General features: G+C 40.2%; 1 protein-coding gene across 1 annotated transcript in view; it reads right to left on the bottom strand.

Annotated features, from left to right (window-relative positions):
- The window catches only part of LOC144679753 (epidermal retinol dehydrogenase 2-like), a 33,159-nt gene extending 10,641 nt beyond the window's left edge, over positions 1-22,518 (bottom strand). Inside the window, exons 1-5 of the mRNA XM_078540462.1 lie at positions 22,010-22,518; positions 13,708-13,839; positions 6,760-6,859; positions 4,778-4,922; positions 769-894 (exon numbers count right to left, since the gene is read on the bottom strand). Coding sequence (XP_078396588.1) covers positions 769-894; positions 4,778-4,922; positions 6,760-6,859; positions 13,708-13,839; positions 22,010-22,330 — 824 coding nt within the window. The 5' untranslated portion in view covers positions 22,331-22,518. The remainder of the gene's footprint in view (positions 1-768; positions 895-4,777; positions 4,923-6,759; positions 6,860-13,707; positions 13,840-22,009) is intronic.
- Between the last annotated feature and the right edge of the window lie 568 nt (positions 22,519-23,086).

Raw genomic sequence — 23,086 nt, 5'->3', positions numbered from 1 at the left:
TGAGTTGTTGGGGGTGATGGAGGAGTGGGTGTCCTGGAGGGAACAGCCCCTATGCAACGCTGACAGTGTGGGTGGGTGTGTGTGTGTGAGGGAAGATGTGTTTGGTGATGGCATCATGCTGGAGTTGGTGGAGGGTGATCCTTTGAATGCGGAGGCTGGTGGGGTGACAAGTGAGGACAAGGGGGACATTATCATGGTCTGGGAGGAAAGGGAAGGGGTAGACAGAGGTAGAGGTGGTGACAGGTCAGAAGGGGGGAGGCATGTGTAGAGTTGGACAGTGTCCTGTTCCATTCACAACTTCTCAGATAATGAAGCCGTCCATGCCTGCATACAGCAGGATCTGGGCAAAGTTCAGGCTTGGGCTGACAAATGACAAGTAACATGCGTCATGCCACAGAAATACCAGACAGTGTCTTTCTACAACAAGAGTGTAACCACCTCCTCTCAATAGCATTAACATCACTGAATTCCCCCACCATCAACATCCATTCCACTTCATTCCATCTTCATTACTGTGTGCATCATGTTAGCAACTACAACATGGAGCTGTATTATATAATTGGTCATGTTTTGATTGTATTCAGTGGTGCACAAAGACAATATTCAATCATTAGTTCTTTACCATACAGGAATTTTCACGGAGAAAAATAATGTCATAAAAGAAAGTTGTTGTAATAGACATTTCTCATATTGAAGAATCAAGACTGCTTAAAAGACGATATAAAAATGAATTGTAGAACATCATAGACCAAGATAAATTGTACTTACTTTTTCAAAGCAAACAGAAAATACAGGCTTCGTGGCATTATAAGAAGCATTTGTTCCCGTAAAATAGCATCCGTCATCTTTTTGGCAACATAACTTGGATCTAAAACGGGAATAAGATGTGGCCACCTGTATAGAAATTGAGTATAAATTATAGGGTAAAAGCCTTAGTTTCATTGTTCTCAATTTGTCAACAAAAAAATTATGCAGGTTTTCATGAGTAAAATAAAGGTGGTTAATCACCCAAAAAATATATTTGAGAAATCCTGCTTTAAAAAAAACACACTAAAAAAGACAGGTTTTCTCCTACATTGTTCATCAGGATCTCCCTACAGTTAGAAGGTTTTTTTTGCCATCAGCTTAGCTAAAGAATAGCAATAAATTGGTGACACTTGCTGATAGAAGAGTCTCATTCAATGTAATAAAGGCATCTGAGTATTTGATGGGGCTTGGTGTTGGACATGGCTCAGTTGGTAGCACACACCTCTGAATCACAACGTTTGGGTTCAAGTCACATTCCAGGACTTGAGCACAAAAAAAACAAGGCTGATATTCCACTGCAGCACTGCACTTTGGTGGAAGGTGCCATCTTTTGATGAGTACTTTAAACCATGGCCCTATCTGCCTGCTTGGCTGATGTGAAAGATCACATGTTACTATTTTGAAGAAGGACAGGGGAGTTATCCCCAGTGTTCTGGCCATCCCTCAATCAATGTATATATGAAAAAAAAAATCTGGTTATTATCATGTTTGCGGGAGTTTGCTCGGTGGAAATTAGCTGCCACATTTCCTACATACAACAGGGGCTTTTAAACAGAAGTGAGAAATTTGGCAATACTAGCATGCCACCAGCAGAGGGAAGGAAGGCTCTTCCTGCAAGTCTTCAAGGGGAAGCTGGACTGGTTCTTGACTGATGCATAGATTGAAACACGATAAAGGTAATTGGATTTACAGTGAACAAATACATTGTTAGTGAGATCTCCTGGACCGCCTTGATCACTTGAGGGAGTAGAGGGGGAATTTTACAGATTTTCTTTCCCTTATCGCTCCTGAGTTTTTCTGCCTTTTTTGCCTCTTGAGGGGTTAAGTGGGATCTAGTCATGCTGCCTCAGGCATTATGAGTAAGAAACAGTCTTGATGGATCAGTTGATCTTTTCCTGTCTGTAATTTTCATATGTTAACCGTGCATTCACATTTTAAAGTTTTGAATGCATTTAATGCTGAAAAGTTTTAGAATATACTTTGTCTTCTGCCTTGAGAGTCTTAAATAACTTAAGCTCACCTCAATGCCACATCTCGCCTACCACCACCCGCCACAACTTAACCAAGCATCCTACTGACCTGAAGCCCATTCACCAACACAGCTGATTTTTCTTTGTGTCCCCTCAAAAGGTCAAAATGTCCTTTTGTGACACAGTATGCAGAATTGTACACTGATGCTGGCAGAGGGTAAATACTTTGTACAGACCATCACTGTGTACTATATTTCTCAAGCTAGACATTTGAAGATCCTACTTTCACCACAAAACATGGGGCCACTTTGCGATGGTGGGTTAGGTGTGTTTACCAAAAAAACTTCCATATCCTTTTCTGTATTCCCACTGTTTCTTTTTATTCCCCGGCCTCATGATTTTTTATTTTTCTACATGAAAAGATATCTTCCACTTTTTGGCTGAACGGATCCAGGGGATTAGATTTGGGAATGGTCCCATTAGATTGGAAGTTGGCAAAAGTTACACTGCCTTTTAAGAAAGGAGGGAGAGAGAAAACTGTGAACCACAGGCCAGCTAGCCTAATGTAGTTATTGGGAAAATACTGGAATCTATTAAGGAAGTCTTAAGGAAAATCTTGTTTGACAAATTTATTTGAGTTTTTTGAGGATGTAAATAGTGGGGTAGATAAAGGAGAAACCAGTGGGTGTAGTATACCTGGATTTCCAAAAGGCATTCAATAAGGTGCCACATAAAAAGATGATAGGCAAGATAAAGGCTCATGGAGTTGGGGGTGATAAATTGGCATGGATAGAGGATTGGTTAGTGGATAGATTAACAGATAGAAAGCAGAGAATGGGTATAAACAGAGCTTTTTCAAGTTGGCAGGCAGTGAACAGTGGAGTGCTGCATGGATCAGTGCTGCAGTTCAGCTATTTACAATCTATATTAATGACTTAGAGGAAGAGGCAGCGAATAATGTATCTAAGTTTGCTGATGATACCAAGCTAGGTGATAAAGTAAGCTGTGGGAAGGATACAGAGAAGCTGCAAAGAAATAGAGACAGGTTAAGTGAATGGGCAACAAGATGGCAGATGGAGTATAATGTAGAGAAGTGTGAAGTTATTCACTTTGGTCGTAAGAATTGAAAAACAGAATTTAAAAAAAACTTCTAAGTATTGATGTTCAAAAGAGACTAGGTTGTGCTCATACAAGGAACAAAGTTAACATGCAGGTGCAGCAAGCAATTAGGAAGGCAAATGGCATGTTGGCCTTTATTGCAAGGGGATTAGAGTACAAGTATAAAGAAGTTTCACTGCAATTCAATACAATTGACCTGCACATTTAAGAAAGAATACACTTACATTGGAAACAGTACAGCGAAGGTTCACTAAATTGGTCCCTGGGGTGAGGGAGTTGTCCTATGATGAGAGGGTGAGTAAATTGAGCTTGTATTCTCTGAGTTTAGAAGAATGAGAGGCGAGCCCATTGAACAAATTCTGAATGGGCTCGATGGAGTAGATGCTGAGAGATTGTTTCCATTGGTCAGGGAATCTAAATCACAAGGGCACAGTCTCAGGATAAGGTTCTGAGATGAGGAGACATTGCTTCACTCAAAGGGTTGTGAATTTTTGGAATTTTTCACCGCAGATGTTTGTGGATACTCCATTGTTGAATACATTTAAGGCTGAGGTAGGCATATTTTTGCCTCTCAAGGAATTAAGAGATATGGGGAGCGGGCAGGAAAATGGAATTGAAGCCCAAGATCAGCCGTAGTCGTATTGAATGGTGGAGCAGGCTTGATGGGCTGTGTGGTCTACTCCTGCTCCTATTTCTTATGTTCACCTGAAAAGAAGATCCAACAGAAGTCTAACAGCTACCAGTATAGCTCTTTATTCATGGGTATATTTGTAGAACCCTCATTTTAAAAAAACAAACAATTACTGCCATCCTTATCTCATGATCTTCACCCTCATAATCTATTTATTTGCTTCATTTTTTGCTGTACTCATTTTAGTGTTTTAATCATATGTGTAATTTTAAACAATGCAACCTTTTTTATCATCCTTTATCACCTGTTTACTCCTTTTATTGCTGGCATTGGTTTTCCTACCTCTGCCACACTTTCCACTTAATGGAATGTTGTTATTTTGTCAACCCCTGGTTATGCCTGTTGCCTTGAGCATTTAGAATTACCCCATACATTGCCTGCCAGTATACTTTCACTTAACACAATTCAGATTCATCAGTTGGACTCATAAATATTCTTTTTTTTTATTCGTTCATAAAATGTGGGCATCGCTGGCTAGGCCAGCATTTATTGCCCATCCCTAACTGCCCTTGTTCAGAGGGCATTTAAGAGTCAACCACATTGCTGTGGGTCTGGAGTCACATGCAGGCCAGACGAGGTAAGGATGGCAGATTTCCTTCCCTAAAGGACATTATTGAACCAGATGGGTTTTTACGACGATCGACAATGGTTTCACGGTCATCAGGCTTTTAATTCCAGATTTTTATTGAATTCAAATTTCAGCACCTGCGTGTTGGCATTTGAACTCGGGTCCTCAGAGCATTACCCTGGGTCTCTGGAATACTAGTCCAGTGACGACACCACTATGCCACCGCCTCCCCCTAATTTTGTAATTCATTACAAAATTGCTAGAAATTAATCAGAATGCCACAATACTAACATTTCAAGATTGTAAGTTTTAAGTAACACATTCTAGCAATACATTTTAAGCTTGAGTCAATAAAGTTGAAAGTAAAGATGACAAATTTAATGAATCTACATGACTACCTACTTGGTGTTACAGCCATCAAACATGCCGGTGCGTATAAAGAATGGGCAAACGATGGTAGTCTTGATACCATTTTTCCCTGATACAAGCAATTCTAGTGCAACAGAATCAGCAAAGCCAACTGCTGCAAACTTGCTTGAACAATAATCTGTAAAAGATGAAAGACACCCGTTGCTCACCAAAAACAATTGGGAATCAGATCTACTAGGACAGAAGTCAGTTGTATGAGAATAAAAAGACAGTTTTAAAAAAATTATCATAGTTCTAATTATTGATAGCACATATAGCGGTGATATTCAATATTAGAACTATTAGATGTCAGATTATAGGAAATCTCCACTGACAAGCCTAAAGATCAATGGGCAGCTATCAATGAGGGTTTTTTAAAATTTATTTAGGGGCTGTGGGTGTCACTGGCTAGGCCAGCATTTGTTGCCCATCCCCAATTGCCCTCGAGAAGGTGGTGGTGAGCTGCCTTCTTGAACTGCTGCAGTCAATGTGGTGTAATATACCCACAATGCTCTTAGGAAGGGAGTTTCAGGATTTCAACACAGTGACAGTGAAGGAACTGCGATATATTTCCAAGTCATGATGGCAAGTGACTTGGAGGGGAACTTCCAGGTGGTGGTGTTCCCATGTTTCCCCTGCCCTTGTTCTTCCAGATGGTAGTGGCAGTGGGTTTGGAAGGTGTTGCCTAAGGAGCCTTGGTGAGTTTCTGCAGTACATCTTGTAGATGGCACACACTGCTGCCTCTGTTCGTTGGTGGTGGAGGAAGTGAATGTTTGTGGAAGGGGTGCTAGTTAAGCGGGCTGCTTTGTCCTGGATGGTGTGAAGCTTCTTGAGTGTTGTTGGAGCTGTATTCATCCAGGCAAGTGGAGGGTATTCCATCACACTCCCAACTTGCGCCTTGGACAGGTTTTGGGGAGTCAGGAGGTGAGTTACTCGCCGCAGGATTCCTAGCCTCTGATCTGTTCTTGTAGCCATGGTACTTATGTGGCTAGTCCAGCTCAGTTTCTGGTCAATGGTAATCTCCAGAATGTTGATAGTGGGGGATTCAGCGATGGTGATGCCATTAAATGTCAAGGGGCGATGGTTAGATTCTCTCTTGTCGGAGATGGTCATGACCTGGTACTTGTGTGGCGCGAATGCTACTTCCCACTTGTCAGCCCAAGCCTGGATATTGTACAGGTCTTGCTGCATTTGGACATGGGCTGCTACAGTATCCGAGTCGTCATGAATGGTGCTGTACATTGTGCAATCATCAGCGAACATCCCCACTTCTGACATTACGATCAAAAGGTCATTAATGAAGCAGCTGGAGATGGTCGCACCTAAGACACTGCCCTGAAGATCTCCTGCAGTGATGTCTTAGAACTGAGATGATTGACCTCCAACTACCGCAACCATCTTCCTTTATGCTAGGTATGACGCTAACCAGTGGGGAGTTTTTCCTGATTCCCATTGACTGCAGTTTTGCTATGGATCCTTGATGCCACACTTGGTCAAATACTGCCTTGATGTCAAGGGCGGTCACTTTCACCTCACCTCTGGAGTTCAGCTCTTTTGTCCATGTTTGAACCAAGGCTGTAATGAGGTCAGGAGCTGAGTGGCCCTGGCAGAATCCAAACTGAACGTCAGTGAGCAGGTTATTGCTAAGCAAGTGCTGCTTGATAGCACTGTTGATGACCCCTTCCACCAATTTGATGAATACTGAATATCGATCTTTCCCTGTTGAGAGCAAAATCTGTGCCTTGTAAATTATATGGTATAATGCTTCTATAATGGTAAAAGTGTAATACCTACACATCTTTCAAGAAAAGTAATAGTTTAACTCATTGATAATAAACACTTGAAATATATGCACAAACTGAAATGTAGAAAACAACAGCAATTTAAAGCTGCATATATTCTGCCGTATTGTACAACATTCTCAGTCTAAATATTATGAGCATAAAATCTCCAGAAGCCACAGAAGCTATTCTTACCTGCCAATCCATTGACTGGAAACAGTCCTGCTGAACTGGCAACACTAACCAGATGGCCATGGTTGCTGGCAATCATTGCAGGCAGGAACGCTTTATAGGTCTAAAAACAGTTAACCATCAGAATTACTAAGTGGACTGTAACCGATGGCTTATTGTTTTTACTTAAAACTATAAGGATTACGAAATGAGGAAGAGAACATAAAGACATATTTGAAAACTGCATTGACAATTCATTTTTCCCCTAGTATAGCAAACTTAGCCAGATTATTTACATTAATCGCCGTTAAATGAAATAAACCAAAATCAGTAAATAAGACAGGAGAAAAAACAGTGAGAAGTAGAAAGTATAGAAAGCCACTAAAAACATGTACAAAACTGAAAATCAGCAATTATAACCCAAGGGTATCTTGTCTGAGTTTTTAATCGAACAAAAGTCTCCAAAATGTACATGATTTTATCCTTTAATGCACTGCGGGCAAAACAATTTAATATAAAATTATTCACGTGCTAGTTTTATTGCCATTTTTGCACTGTCGCAAAGCAATTTAAGATGCACAATATTGTAGAAGTAATAGCATTACTCAGAATTCAGTCAAGAATCTGAATGTTCAGAAGGCATTCGATAAGGTGGTACAAAAGATGTTGTTGAATATGGTTAGGGCTCATGCATTAGCATGAATTGAGGATTGGTTAACGAACAGAAAACAGAGAATAGGAATAAATGCATCGTTTTCGGGTGCACGTTATAACCTAGTGGGGTGTTGCAAGGACAAGTGCTTGGGGCTCAGATGTTTAAACATATGACCTAGATACGGGGATTGGGTAATTATTTCCAATCTAGTTTTGTCTAAACTTGGATATAAACTGTGAGGTAGACGCTAAGAGGCTGCAAAGGAATAGAGACAGGTTAAGTGATTGGGAAGATGGTAGCAGATGGAGTATAATATTGAGAAATGTAAAATTATCCACTTTGGTAAGAATAGAAAAGCAGAATATTTTTAAAAAGGCGAGACTCAAAAATTTGTTGGTATTCAGAGGGAATTGGGTGTTCTTGTACACGTATCACAGAAAGATATCTTACAGATATAGCAAGTAATTAGGCGGGCAAATGGCTCGTTGGCTTTCATTGCAAGGGGTTTAGAATGTAGGAGCAATGAAGTCACAACAATTATATAGGGCTTTGGAGAAACCACATTTGGAGTACTGTTGGAGTATGGTTTTGGTTTCCTTTCCTAAGGAAGGAAATACTTGCTTTGCAGTGAGTGCAACAATGGTTCGCTAGGCTGCTTCTTGGGAAGAAAAGGCTGTCTTATGAGGATATATTGAATAGAATGGGCCGATATCATCTGGAGTTCAGATGAATGAGAGGTGATCTCATTGCAACATGTAAAATTCTTAGAGGGATTGACAGAACAGATGTTGAGAGACTGTTTCCCCTGGCTGGAGTGATTAGAACTGGGGATCATAATCTTGGCATAAAGTATTAGCATTTTAAGACTGAGGTGACAAGAAATTTCTTCATTCAGAGGGTTGGAAACCTTTGGAATTCTCTACCCTAGAAGGCTGCAGATTATTTGTTTATAATATTTAAGGCTAAAATCAATAAATCTTTGGGAACTAACTGAATCAAGGTATATGAGGACAAAATGGGAAAGTGGAATTGATGGATCAACTGTGATTTTATTGAATGGCAGAGCAGGCTGAAGGGGCCATATTGCCTTCTCTTGCTCCTATTTCTTATGTTCTTACTTGGAAGAACTTATGTTCTTACTTTGCTAAAAGCAAAGCCACCTCCACAATGCTTTGAGCATTGCATCTTCAGCACAAGCCTACACGGAACCATCTTCAGAAACAAGGATGGATTTTCCTCTTTATTGTGTCTGGGGAATATTCTGGAGGTGCAATCAGAAAGTCTACCAACAGCTGAAATTTGTGTGTCAGAAGGTCAGAGGTTTAAGCACCATTTTAGTACCTCTGCACATAATCTAGAGCGGGGCCAAAATATAGCATTGTTGTTGCTTGAGTCTGCCACTTGTATTAACAGAAACCTACTAATGCGTAATGGGGACTCCTACACAAATTCAGACTGCATCTAAAGCTATCAGCAATCGTTCTGAGCCAAAATATGAACCTCAAGCCCAGGCTACGGAGAGGCGGAAAACTTCAAGAAAAATATTACTGAAGTTACATGGATGCAAACAAAAAAATTAAAGGCAATCATTTCATTGTGAAATACGTAATTCTATATTGCTAAACTTATTTTGCATATTAGAAATTGAGAAAATAGGAGCTGAAAGGGTTTTGAAAAAGTAGCCTTTAAAAAAAAGAGCCACTGAGTTTGTGCCTCAAGCAAGCAGCAAGCCAACCTAGATTCCCACCCACCAAAGCCCTTCATCGCTGGTACTTTCTCCACTGGTTTCCCATATTCTTATGCACGTGTTATCATCATCATTGTGGTGGGGGAGAAATAAGCAAGGTTGAGGTGACCATAAATAAAAATAATTGAAACCTGGCGATACATGCTCCATGCTCAGAAGCTTCTAAGAATTAATACAAAGAAGCCAGCAGTCTGTGGCTTGAAACATGAAAGGCTTACACAGGCTGCAGAAGTCACTGAGCTGTAAATGGCAGACTTTGATTTAATCCATCAGGGTGTTGTGGGGGAGGGGTGGGTTACTTTCTACAATTACTGCACATTGAAAAAAAATCAATTGCCAAAAAAGTTAGCATGTTAATTGAAGAATTTAACTCTGATTAATTCATTGCCATTAAAGTTATGAAAAGTTTAGACAAATTGGAACCAAGTATGCCTTTCTGCTGTGTATAGAATTTAAGCATGTGGAACAGATTACTGGTTGTGGAACAAAAAACCTTAATGGATTTTAAGGCAGCACTTGACAGGATTGTCAAAAAATAGAATTTGGAGTTGTTGGAAATGTAGCAAGGAAATAAGTCACTCGGTGTTCTAACTGTGCTATGGCACTTCCTTACATATTACTAATTCTTTATTTGCTATTTAAAAATACAAACAGGAACCGGTTTAGATATATTTGTGGATATATTTATTCTGCTGAGTTTCTGCACTCAACCATTCTGTGTAAAGAGAACAGAATGAAAACCAGACACCTCTCATAAAAAGAGGTAGGAGGAAGAAAACTAAACAGAGCTTTTCCATGGAGTTATTTTAGGATAAAAACAGAATTACCTGGAAAAACTCAGCAGGTCTGGCAGCATCAGTGGAGAAGAAAAGGGTCGACGTTTCGAGTCCTCACGACCCTTCTCCACCGATGCTGCCAGACCTGCTGAGTTTTTCCAGGTAATTCTGTTTTTGTTTTGGATTTCCAGCATCCGCAGTAGGTTTTTGTTTTTATTTTAGGATAATACATTCTAAGAAAATACATTTAAACTAAAGGAACACAGAAACACAGAATTTAATTTTCATTAAAAGTTATTTCATATTAAAGAAGTGATCCAAGTTAATCACATTTCTGAATTTTAAACTTACTATCAATCGCATTCTAAGGTTAAATATATTTTTTATAATATGCTGTCTCTCCCCAGGCTGTACTTTTATACTTTTCACAAGTTGAAGGTGGAATCAGCAACCAGCACAACCCACGTGGAAGATTGAACAAGGTTCAACAGACGCCGGTGTTGTTTTTAAATTCGGTTCCAGGACACAACCTATAAAACATGCTAGTAACATGAAAGAAGAATACTGAGGATGCTGGAAATTGGAGATAAAAACAGAAAATGCTGGAAATACTCAACAGGTCTGGAAGCATCAGTGAAGAGAGAAACAGTTACCATCTCACAGATGCTACCAAATATGAGAATGAGGTGACTACATATATTACGACATCTACATTTCTCAAGTAATGTTTTTGATGTATTATCCTGCTTGTGGCAATTTTGTCATGGCAAATTCTAAGGAAATCATAGGCCATTCGTGATAAATGTTAAACATTATAGAAATTACAGTAAGGACTATGAACAACCATGGGTCACATTTTACGATAACCGAAGTGCCTTTTGCCACATTTCTATACAAATATAAAGAGGCATTTGTATTGTGGATTATCTTGGTTCCCACAACTGGGCTGTTTTCGTAGAATCAAAGGGCTATGGAATTTACTAACAGCTACAGCATACAGACATTAACACATTGGAGAGGGTGTTTGCATTCTGTTGTGCAGTGGCTATTACACTGGGATCTTGGGAAGTGGGCTAAGAATCTTTATGTTGTTGCTTTCCATCTTTGTGTGGGGTTTGAAGGCAACTTTGGGACACTCAGGCTCAGCAGTCCAACATGAGTTTAAAAGCAGTTTGAAATGAGGTCAGAGTCAGCAGCATGCAGGAGCCCAGAGGTACATACTCTTTAGAGAGTGGGCACGCTGCTGAGGGAAAGGGCTATTGTAGGAAGTGTTGCTAATATCTAGTTCATAATTCATAAGTTTTAAAATATAACTTATAGTTTTAGGAGGTTAAAGTGTTAAACGTAAGATAAATGGAAAATCCTGACTGAGAAGTGAATGCAATTCAAACAAGCTGGGAATTAATTACAGTTAAAAGCTGCCAATGTTTATTTTCCAAGGTCAGAGGGACAGCTATATACTTGAACAATGAATGATACATTTCCTGACCTCTTGGCCAGGATGCCTATTGTTATCTCTGTAAAAAAAAGCTAAAAGCTGGCAATTTTGGGAGAGAGGTCATAAAACTATTAGAGACATAAACTATTCATATGGTTTCCTAGAATCAAGGAAAACTTTGGAATTTAAAGATAGTTAATTTACATTTCTACCTGGGGAACAGGCCGGTCAAATTGCCATGCAGATAGTGGTTTCTGGAGCCATGGTTATAAGGTACTTTTGCTTGTGTGCATTTGCTAACAGAAGCAGGCAGCTTAGCTTGGGAACAGACAGAAGCAGTTGCAGCTGTGTTTTGGTAAAGACTGCATCTCATCAGGTGAGTCCAATAGGATGTGATAGGCCTGCATTTCAAGCAGAGAAAATACTAGCTTCTTCATTCGCTGCATGGAAGGTGGGTAGGGCTCTAACTCAGTTTGGATTTTATGAGGGAAAAGCTGCTGGAAGATTTACCAGCTTTAAGCTAGAGGAAGAAATCTATAGTGGCCCTCACAGAGCCTTGTGGCAGAAAGCAGCCAGCAGAGTTAGCTTGGAAAGCTGTGGGAAGGCACTGGATATCTGCCGGCAACCAGAACAAGGAGCTGAGGGATCCATCGTGTAAAGGGTCGTGTAGCTAAAAGGTTAAGGGAAGGACTCTCATCAAATTTAACCCAGAAGTAACTGGAATACGAAGGAGAATTAAAGTAAATTCTGGAGGGCTGTGGCATAAATTCTGGTGGTCCCAGGAAAAGTGAATGCACCTTCAAGGTTTCATAAGATAAGGAAATTCTTGGGGGGGGGCGTGCAGGGAGTAAGAAGTAAAACTGAGTTCATAATAACACTAGTTTGCAACCATGTATAAGGTAATAGTGGTTACTTTGTTTAATTGTTTTTGATATATAATGATGTTTGTTTTTTTGTTGAAAACCATGAAATCTTGTGGTATAATCCAGTCAGTTAATTGATGCATTTTCAGATTTCTTTAAAACTTTAACAGTCCCTAACGGGTTCATAACAGAAATGGGAAATACATGCCAACAATGTCCATACCTACAGAGAGTCAGAGCTACATGTATTGTTTAATTATTTTCCAGCAGATAAACTGTTTTGGTTCGTAGTTTTTTTTTGAGGCATTGAATTTAGATAGCCTTCAGCTCAGTCATCTGTGGTTCTGTGCTGGAACTGAAAGGGAAGGCTACTGTAGGATTTGGCAGATCCAGATCTGAAATCAGAGTGTAGGGGGAAGGTGAAATAAAAGGACCTCAAACTCCTATAACAAAGGTAATGTCTTGGCTGTGCCCCATTCAAGGGAGACATAAGAGATACAAAAATTAACCTTTCATTCAAACAAACCTGCATATGCTTTGGTGCAGCTGCTGCTGTCTATTACTATAACAGTACCAGGGTGGCCTTGTTAATACTAACAGGGGTAAAGGCAAAGCTGTGTGTTATGGTCCTTTTGTCTGACAAAATGATAGGAGGTTCAGAGATGATGTTACCAGTACTGCATTTCTTCCTGAAAATTTATACACTGGTAGAAAAGGAGAATAAAATTAATTGGAAATGAGTGTTTAGTAAGAAAAAAATAAAATTGCCAGCAATAGTTACTAAGACATTTTTGTTGAACTGACATCTTTGAACATCAATGTTACTAAATATATCATTATGATTGTCAGGTCTGATGAAATGGGATTTTCTCATATTGCAAGATATTTAATGTCAGAGATTGATGACATAAATTCAGAAGCTTTTCAAAGGAGGCTAGAGGGCTGAATATGTAAAGAACGTAAAGAGAAAGTTCTGGAAGTTAGAATGAAGTTTTCAGAAAGATTAAAGTTGGTTTAGATCCATGAAGAGATCCAATTGTTCCAACATGGTATCAAGTCAGATTTTAGTGCTTAGGAAGTATGGTGGCAGTGGAAACATGGATTTTCATACATAAACAACTAGCAACATAACTCAGATTTGAAGTGCAATATAACCAGAGCCTCAGCTGACATGGTCAGATGTGAAAAGGGCTGGTGCAAACTCAGAGTTCTTTGCGGCTTTCAATGACGTCCCCTCCGATTCAACATCAATAAACTGAAAATCATGTGCATGTGATGGTCATATCCTTCCTCTTTAAAATTTAAATTAGGTCATGTTAGACAAATTAAAAAACATTTTAAAAATCTTTATTATCAGGCCAAAGGTAAAATAAAATGCAAAGAATGCTTGTTTTGTAGCTTACATTTTATTGAAACTCATTAATAACAGGCTACACAAGATTGTCAACTTCCGATTCAAATCATCAACTAATTAACAGTACTGAATTGCTTACCCAAAAATGTGCAAGACTGTTCACTTCCATGGTTTTCTCTAGCATGGCATCTGGTGAATCAATAAGGTTCTTTCCTGTGACAATACCTGCGTTGTTTATCAGAATGCTGACATCTCCAACCTCTCTTTTCACCTGTCAAAAAAAATTGTATAAACAGCAACACATACACCACTAAATAGCAACACATAATCCAAACTCTTTGCCTAAAGTCCATTTTCCTATATTTACTAGAGTTATTCCATTGTTTCTTTAACTCATTTGTACTCTAGTTTATGAAGTGTTAAGTGTATTAATCATACTTCTAATTACATTATGTTGTATACTAGAAATCAGAAACATAACATATAAAATCAAAACAAAGAACCCTTCTTCAACAGCCTATCTTGGATCCAGGGCATTGAACATATCATTAGAAGTCAGCAATAAGCTAAGCATTTGAATTAGACAAAATGAAACCTTTGGTTGCTAAAGTATGATTTAGAAACAAAGTAACGTAGGAATAGGAGAAGGCCATTCAACTCAAGACTGTTCTGCCGTTCAATGAAATCATGGCTTATCAGAGACCTAATTCCATATTACTCCTTAATACTTTTGGATAATAAATATATAAATATCTTTCATAGATTTAAAGCTTCCAATTGACCTAGTATCAATTGCCATTTGCGGAAGAGAACTCTGAAGTTCTATTTCTGCGTGTGTATGTGTTTCCTAATTGGATTCCTGTAAATTCTGGCTCTAATTTTTCGATTTTTAAAAAATATTCGTTCATGGGGTATGCTGCTTCTGGAACACCCTCCTGGACTCTTCATTGAACCAGGGTTGATCCCCTGACTTGATGGTAAGGGTAGAGCGGGGGATATGCCAGGCCATGAGGTTGTGATCGAGTATAATACTGCTGCTGCTGATGGCCCAGTGTCTCATGGGTGCCCAGTCTTGAATTGCTAGATCTGTTTGAAACCTATCCCACTTAGCATGGTGGTAGTGCCACACAGCACAATGGAGGGTATCCTCAATGCGAAGATGGGGCTTCAACTCCACAAAGACTGTGCAGTGATCACTGCTACTGATGCTGTTATGGACAGATGTTTCTGGTGCCGAGGGGTCTGTCTGGTTTTATTCTTGACAGAGTTCGTAGTGGTTTGATACAACTGAAATTGCCTACTAAGCCACTCAGAAGGCATTTAAGATTGAACCACATTGCTGTGGATCTGGAGTCACATGTAGGCCCGACCAGGTAAGGACAGCAGACTTCCCTCCCTAAAGGACATTAGTGGCAAGTTATATTCACGCCACCTAAGTGCCGGACAATGACCATCTCCAACAAGAGAAAATCATTCTACGGCATTACCATCACTGAATCCCCCACTATCAACATCCTGGGGGGTTACCATTGACTAGAAACTGAACTGGACCAGCCATTTAAATGCTGTGGCTACAAGAGCAGGCCAGAGGCTGGGAATTTTGCGGCGAGTAACTCACCTGCTGACTCCCCAAAGCCTGTCCATCATCTACAAGGTAGAAGTCTGGAATGTGATGGAATACTCCCCAGTGGCCTGGATGAGTGCAGCTCTGACAATACAGGAACCTCAACATCATCCAGGACAAAGCAGCCCACTGATTGGCACCCCATCCACAAATATTCACTCCCTCCATCACTAATGCACAGTGGCAGCAGTGAGTGCTATCTACAAGATGTACTGAAGCAACTCGCCAAGGCTCCTTTGACAGCACCTTCCAAACCCAAAATCTTTACCATCAAGAAGGTTAAGGGCAACAGATTCACGGAAACACCACCACCTGCAAATTCTCCTCCAAGCCACACACAATACTGATTTGGAACTATATTGATCTTCCTTCACTGACCCTGGGTCAAATTCCTGAAACAGTGGTTCAAGGTGGCTCAACATCACCTTCTCAAGGGAAATTAGGGATGGGCAATAAACACTGGCCTAGCCAGTGACACCTGCATCCTGTGAAAAAACAAAAAATAAAACAAAAATTCCAGGAACTTCAATTTTAGTTAACAATCTCTTATGAGGGATTTCATCAAAGTCGATATAAATAACATTCATAGCCGTTCCCCTGTCCACTACTTTAATCACCTCTTCAAAAAGTTCAATCAGGTTCATCAGGCATGACCCACCCTTTACAAATCCCTGCTGGTTTCCTTTCAATGAACACCTTGAAAGTTTTTAGCTGACCACTCACCTTATCCTTAATTGTGGACTCTAGCAATTTCCCAGCAACAAATGTTAGGTTCACTGGTCAATAATTCCCTAGTTTCCCTCTGTCACTCTTTTTTAACTCTGCGGTGACATGAGCAATTTTCCCATCTAAAGGAACGACTCCCAAGTCAAGAGAACTTTGGAGTCTTATAGCTAGGGCATGTCCCGTCCATGCTGATCAAAATGGTGATAGGAGAGAGAGAAGGTTACAGCAAAGAGGCTCACAATATTTAAAGTTGCCATTAATTTACCAATCTATTAACCAAAAGCAATCTTTGAGACAATGTTTCTCTCCAATTGAATGAAGCTGCTCAGAATCAGAGGCTCTGACAGGAGTGAGAGGTCAGAAAAATGTATAGCAACATCTAATAAACCACCAATGGTTCAATTTGAAACTAAAAGTAGGATTTGGAAAGTTAGAACAGTGTGGCAGAAGTTTCACTATTCACACATAAAGATCCACCTAACATACAGAACATAATTACATATACCAGGATCTGATAACAAAAACATAAATTAATATGAATGCAGGTATAATTTGTGATTTGATGAAGGGTGCCAGATTTTAAGTATTCTTACTTTGTGGATAGAGTGAAACGTTTCTTCCTCAAAAGACAAACCTGGACTGCATCAAAAGTAATACAAACAACACATTTTGCACCATCAACAACAGATACCAACAACATAGACTGTGGTGGACTAGCATTTCTTTACTCCACTACAACACGAGTGTTCATCTATTATAAAAAGGACAGGAAAGGGAATTATACTAACTTGCTTTCGCACAAAATTTACTGAAGCTCTGCCTATGGAGAAGCAGCAAGTGCTATAGCGTCATTTACAGCACAGGAGATGGCCATTAGGACCGAGTCCATGCCAGCTCCCTGCAGAGAAATCCAGTAAATCCCACCCCCCTGTTCAATCTACATAACCCTGCAAGTTTGTTTTCTACAAGTGGTCATCCAGTTTCCTTTGAAATTATTGATTGTTTCCGCTTCCACCACTCTCATAGACAATGAGTTCATAGTCATTACCACTCTCCACATAAAAAAGTTCTTCTTCACATTCCCCCTGCAACTCTTGCCCAAAATCTTAAATCAATGGCCCCTAGTCCATATACCATTAGCTAATGGGAACAGCTTTTCCTTTTTTACCTTATCTAAGCTTGTCATAATCTTGTATACCTCCAATAAAATCTCCCCTCAATCTCCTTTACTCCAAGGAGAGCAACCCCAGCCTTTTCAACCTAACCTTGTAACTAATACCCTCTGATTCCCCGGAACCATTCTAATAAATCTCCTCTGCACCCTCTCAAAGACCGTCACATCTTTCCTAAAGCGTGGTGATCAGAACTGGATGGAATACTCTCGTTGGGGCCTAATCAGAGCTTTATAAAGATTTAGCATTATAAAGGTCATAGAGAACCACTTAGCTACAACCAGGAACATAGTAAAGGTCTTAGTTCAGCCACAGATTGTATCAACTTTATGAACTTTGATTTTGTAGGAATCTGAGCTAATGAGGACTTTTTTTTGGTTGATTATATCCCTAATTTGTTAATTCCTTTGCAATTTTATTTGTATGTAACATAGAATTACTCAAAAATAGTATTCATTATGTATCTAATATAGGGCAAACTAGAAAATTAGCAAAAGCTGACCAATAGCTTTAAATGAAACTGGCACAGCTCCAGAAACTGACAATTTAAGTTTGGGCCCGACATGTGAAAACAATAGTTAAATGTGATCTGGTGCACTATTCCTTCATTTGGAGAAATAAAAACCCTAAAAGAAACCAGAATCAAATATAGAAGGCAGAAAATTGCAGGTGCATTTTTGGAAAGGGTGGGGATGAGGTGGGGGTGGCAGGGGAAAACATCTGGGAGTGTGCTCCTAGTAGGATTTGAATTGTTACATTGATAATTATGATTAATTTAAGCACTTTTATACATTTTTCTTAAAAATAAAATTTAAAATATAAAGTGAAATTTAGATTTACCTCAACTGTCCTTCCATCTCCCACCACTACACCTATTGCTCCAGGCCCATTCACCGAAGCAGTGCAACCCATCCAAATCATTACCCTTCCATGGAGCCTAGTTTTTCTTCAAGCTGCCCAGATACTGGAACTTTTCTCCCTCTCCAGCCCAATTAAACCGGTACCTGCTCTGCTTGAGAGTTCAGACCTCAATTTTCTGATATTTGACCACTCATGCTAGTATCAAAGGTAGGCACTGTGGCAAATTTAAAATACCACCTCAATATAATAATTCAAAACTTTATTGTACAAATAACTGATTTTGTTTAGAAAACTCACCATTTTAAACTTTCAAGAGCAATTTACTATGCCCAGATTCTGCACCTGTGCACACTGCTCACCTGCTTTCCACAAAAGCTGCTATTGTACACCTTGTTGTCTCACTTGACTCATCATAGCCTGAGGAGACAGCTAGCTGTCACATGGCAACTAGCTAAACTGGGGGGCTTTTCACTTAAAGCATCCAGGGCTAAAAGTCCATAGTACTTCTAGCACAGTTCTGTGTTAAGTTCACTCAGTGTGGTGGGATCCAGCATCTGGTACCATAGTGTCCCAAATTATCCCACCAGTTTCTGTCCACTACAAACATAGTTCGCTGTATCAAAAGGGGTGCAGCCAAACAGGGTACAGCCAGTGCAGGAGTTTCCTTGTCCTCAGTCTGGGAATAGAATTGTGGGCCAGAATGATGAATGAGAGCAAGTGACCAGCTGGCTGAAAACCATCTTAGGGCCTTTGAAAGCCTTAAGTATTTGAGCCTAATTTTTCATTAGAACATGGGAAATAGGAGGTGCAGGCCATTTAACCCCTTGAGCTTGCTCTTCCATTCAAGTAGATCATGGCTGATCTTCTACCTCAATGCCATTTCCCCACACTTCCTCATATCCCTTGATATCTTTCAATATCTAAAAATCTGCTGATCTCTGTCTTGAACATAGTGAATGAGACTCCAAAGATTTACAACCATCTGAGTGAAGAAATTCCTCATCTCTGTCCTAGACAGCCTACTCCTTTATCCTGAGACTGTGTCCCTGGTTCTAGATGCCCCCCAACCAGGAGAAACATCCTTCCTGTATCTACCCTGTTGAGCCCTGTAAGAATTTTTCTAAACTCTAGAGAATACAGGCCCATCTCCTCAATCTCTTCTCATAGGATAATCCCACCATCCCAGGAATCAGTCTGGTGAAACTTCACTGCACTCCCTCCATGGCAAGTATATCCTTCCTTAGGTAAGGAGGCCAAAACTATACACTATACTCCCATGTGCGGTCTCACCAATGCTCTGTACAACTTCAGCAAGACTTCTTTACTCCTGTACTCAAATCCTCTTGTAATAAAGGCCAACATACCATTTTCCTTCCTAATTGCTTGCTGCACCCACATGGTAAACTTTCAGCAACACCACCTAGGTCCCTTACCATTACTCTTACCATTTAAGAAATACTCTGCATTTCTGTTTTTCCTACCAAAGTGGATAACTTCACATTTTTCCATATTATAATCCATCTGGCATGCTCTTGCCCACTCACTAAACCCATTTACATTCCTTGAAGCCTCTTTACATCCTCCTCACAACTCAGATTCCCACCTAGTTTTGTCTCATCAGCAAACTTGGAAATATTACAATTGATCCCATATCCAAATCATTGATATAAATTGTGAATAGCTCGGGCCCAAGTACTGCTCCTTGCAGTGCCCCGCTAGTCACACGCTGCGGACCTGAGAAGGACCCGTTTATTCCTACTCCCTGTTTTTTGTCCGTTAACTAATTCTCAATCCACGTTAGTATGTTAGCCCCTATCCCATGTGCTCTAATTTTGCTTACTAACCTCTTGTGTGGGGCTTTACTGAAAGCATTCTGAAAATCTAAAGACAACACATCCACTGGTTCCCCCTTATCTATTCTACTAGTTACATCCTCAAAAAACTCCAACTGGTTTGTCAAACATGATTTCCTTTTCAGAAATCCAGGCTGACTCTGCCTAATCCTACCAGTATTTTCTAAGTGTTCAGCTATCACATCCTTTAGAATACTTTCTAGCATTTTCCCTACTACAGATGCAAAGCTAACAGGTCTCTGGGTCCCAGTTTTCTCTCTCCTTTCTAAAATAGTGGGGTTATATTTGCTATCTTCTAATCTGCAGGAACCATTCCAGAATCTATAAAATTTTGATGACCACCAATTCATCCACTATCTCTAGAGCTGCCACTTTCAACACTCTGGGATACAGATTATCAGTTCCAGGGAATTTATTAACTTTCAGTCCTAATAATTTCTCTAGTACAACTTGTTTACTAACCTCTTTCAAACAGTTGTTTAATAGTACAGAACTTGAGTATTGCTGATTAAAAGAGGCATGCTAGCTAACCTTTACGTTTTGCACTCATCAGGAAAGCTCGCAAGAAATTACCAAGAGTAACAGGAATTGTTTTGCAAGCTATTCTGATAGGTGCAAGACGAAAAGCTTAGTTAGCATGTCTCTATTTTCAGCAATAATCTCTTTTAGTTCCTCATGCTCACTAGTCCCTTGGCTCTAGTATTTTTGGGACAACTTCTATATGTTCCTCTATGAAGACAGTCAACATTTTTGTTTCGTTTCTCTGCCACTTCCTTATTCCCCTTTATATATTCTCCTGTCTCTGTCTGTAGTGAGCCCACATTTGTTTTTGCTAATCTATTCTTTTTTACATACCTATAGAAGCTTTTACAGTCATTTTTTATGTTTCTCACTAGTTTACTCTCATTCTATTTTCTATCTCTTTATTAGTTTCTTGATCCTCCTATGTTGAATTCTTAAAAAAGCTCCTAATTCTCAGGCTTACTACATTTTTGACAACTTTATAAGCCTCTTCCTTTGATCTGATGCAATCATTAACTTCTCATTAGCCACTTCACTTTTCCTGTGGATTTTTGTTCCTTATTAAATGAATGTATATCTGTTATAAATCCTGTATTAATTCTTTAAATGCTAGCCATTGCCGTCAAACCTTTTATTGTGGTTTTCCAATCTAGCACAGCCAACATGCCACTCAAACCTTTATCGTTTCCTTTGTTTAGATTTAAGATTCCAGTTTCAGATTGAACACCATCTCTTTCAAACTTAATGCCAATTTTTATCATATTGTGGTCAATCTTCCCTAAAGGCTCCTTTACAAAAAGGCTATTAATCAACCCTTTCTCATTGCACAATACTAGATCTAAGATAGCCTGTTCCCTACTTAGTTCCTCAACATACTGTTCTAGAAAACCATCTTGTATACATACTAGGAATTCATCCTCCATAGCATTAGTGGACTCATCCCACTTGTATGTGCCCATTGCCAGCATTTAGAGGTTCTTTTTCTCTGGCTATTGGGGCAGGAAACACTTTCAAGTTACCAACAGTCACAGACTGCAACTTCTTTGGAGTACAATCACAGTTCTTGGTTTTCCGGGAGTGGGACATGAACCCACAACCCTCTGATTCAAAGGCGAGGGTGCATATGGACTGAGCCACAGCTGACACCTCGAACCCTTGCAGGTCCTGGAATTTAACAACTTAGCTTTGGTATCCTGGATTAAGGATTGGAAAATTGACGAGGGTTCCTGCCACACGAGTCAAGCAGGCCTGTTTGTGTACGGGGGCAGGGGTGGGTTGGCGGATTCTAAACACCAATTTACCAAACAGTTCACTTGCACTCAAGTGCAATGCCTCACATGACCAGGTATTTGGGCGTTGACCAAAATAATTGGTGAGGATGGTTCAGATTTACCATTGCTTTTAAGATTTCCATATTTTTTTCCTGGGGCGAGGGGGTGTGAAAGTGGGAAGATTTCCAAACTAAAATCATATTTTTTTCCTGGGGCGAGGGGGTGTGATAGTGGGAAGATTTCCTAACTAAAATCATAGAATGACACAAAAAAACTGTGCTAGTGGGATTTATTTACTTGACAAAGAGAAAGTGATGATACAGCCTCTGCGTGTATTGTATTTAACCCCTCCTCCCCCTCCGGGAAGTAATGCAAGTCCTCGCTCGCAGTTTTCAGAATGTATTTTCTTTACCTTGTCGGCTACTTCGTAGACAGAAGTCCTCTTGCTGCAATCACACGTGTAGGTGTAGACCCGGGAAGCTCCGCTCTCTCGGGCCTGCCGGGCAGACTCCTTGTTGCCTTCCTCATTGATGTCCCAGAGCACGAGCGTGGCGTGTCGGCGGGCGAACTCGAGCGCCACGAGCCGCCCGATGCCGCTGCCAGCCCCGGTCACCAGCACTATCTCCCCGCTCACATTCTTCCTCCGCACCGGCACTACCAGCAGCACCAGAGCTTCCAGAATGTAATAGAGCGACAGGAACAGTGTGAGAAGCGACTCCAGAAGGAAATTCATTTCTTCTTCCTTGTTTGCTGCCAACCTGTTGCGTTTGTGTGCAACAGCCGCAGAAAACCGACGACCTTTGCTCCAAACCGCTTCAGTCCAAAGCGGACTTTGCAAATCAGCCTCTCCTGTGTTGCAATTCTCCGATCTTGGGCGTATAAGCTAAAGTTCGCATTCTTGTTTTGCTTGTAATTTCATTATCAGTGTCCCAATATTGCCATCTACTGGTTTAGGAGCACTGAAATCACACATGGCTGCTTCGTGCTGCTGTGGTGATAAGTGTAAAAAGCTTAACAGCTCCATTGGCGGTGATATTTGTAATAGAGCAGTCTGTCACATATAGGGTTGACGTGGCTGAGTACAGTACCACCCACACAGTGATGTAAAAGAACACTTGACCTGCACGTAGTCGGCCTAGTGCTGAACAGAGCTGTGGAGACAGCCCTAGTCTATACCCTTTAGGTATATTTGTAAATAGTTCTGAGTCAATAAAGATTTTTAGTTCTGATGAAGAGTCATTCAGACTCAAAACGTTAACTCTGTCTTCCTCTCCACAGATGCTGTCAGACTTGCTGAGTTTTTCCAGCAATTTTTGTTCTTGTTAAAGATTTATAGTTAACCTACATATGACTATGAAGACTTCTTCAGGCCTACTGAACTGTAACCAACACCCTACAACATGGTGTCAACTTGTGTAAGATCCCCAAACAGCACAGAAAGTGAGACTAGGATGCTTTGGTAAAAACCGTTTACTGCTTGCTACAAAGC

The sequence above is a fragment of the Cetorhinus maximus genome, chromosome 4, assembly GCF_964194155.1.
Source record: "Cetorhinus maximus chromosome 4, sCetMax3.hap1.1, whole genome shotgun sequence".
NCBI classification, from domain to species: domain Eukaryota; kingdom Metazoa; phylum Chordata; class Chondrichthyes; order Lamniformes; family Cetorhinidae; genus Cetorhinus; species Cetorhinus maximus.
Note: the sequence above shows the minus strand (reverse complement) of the source record. Positions and strands in the feature narration are given on the sequence as shown.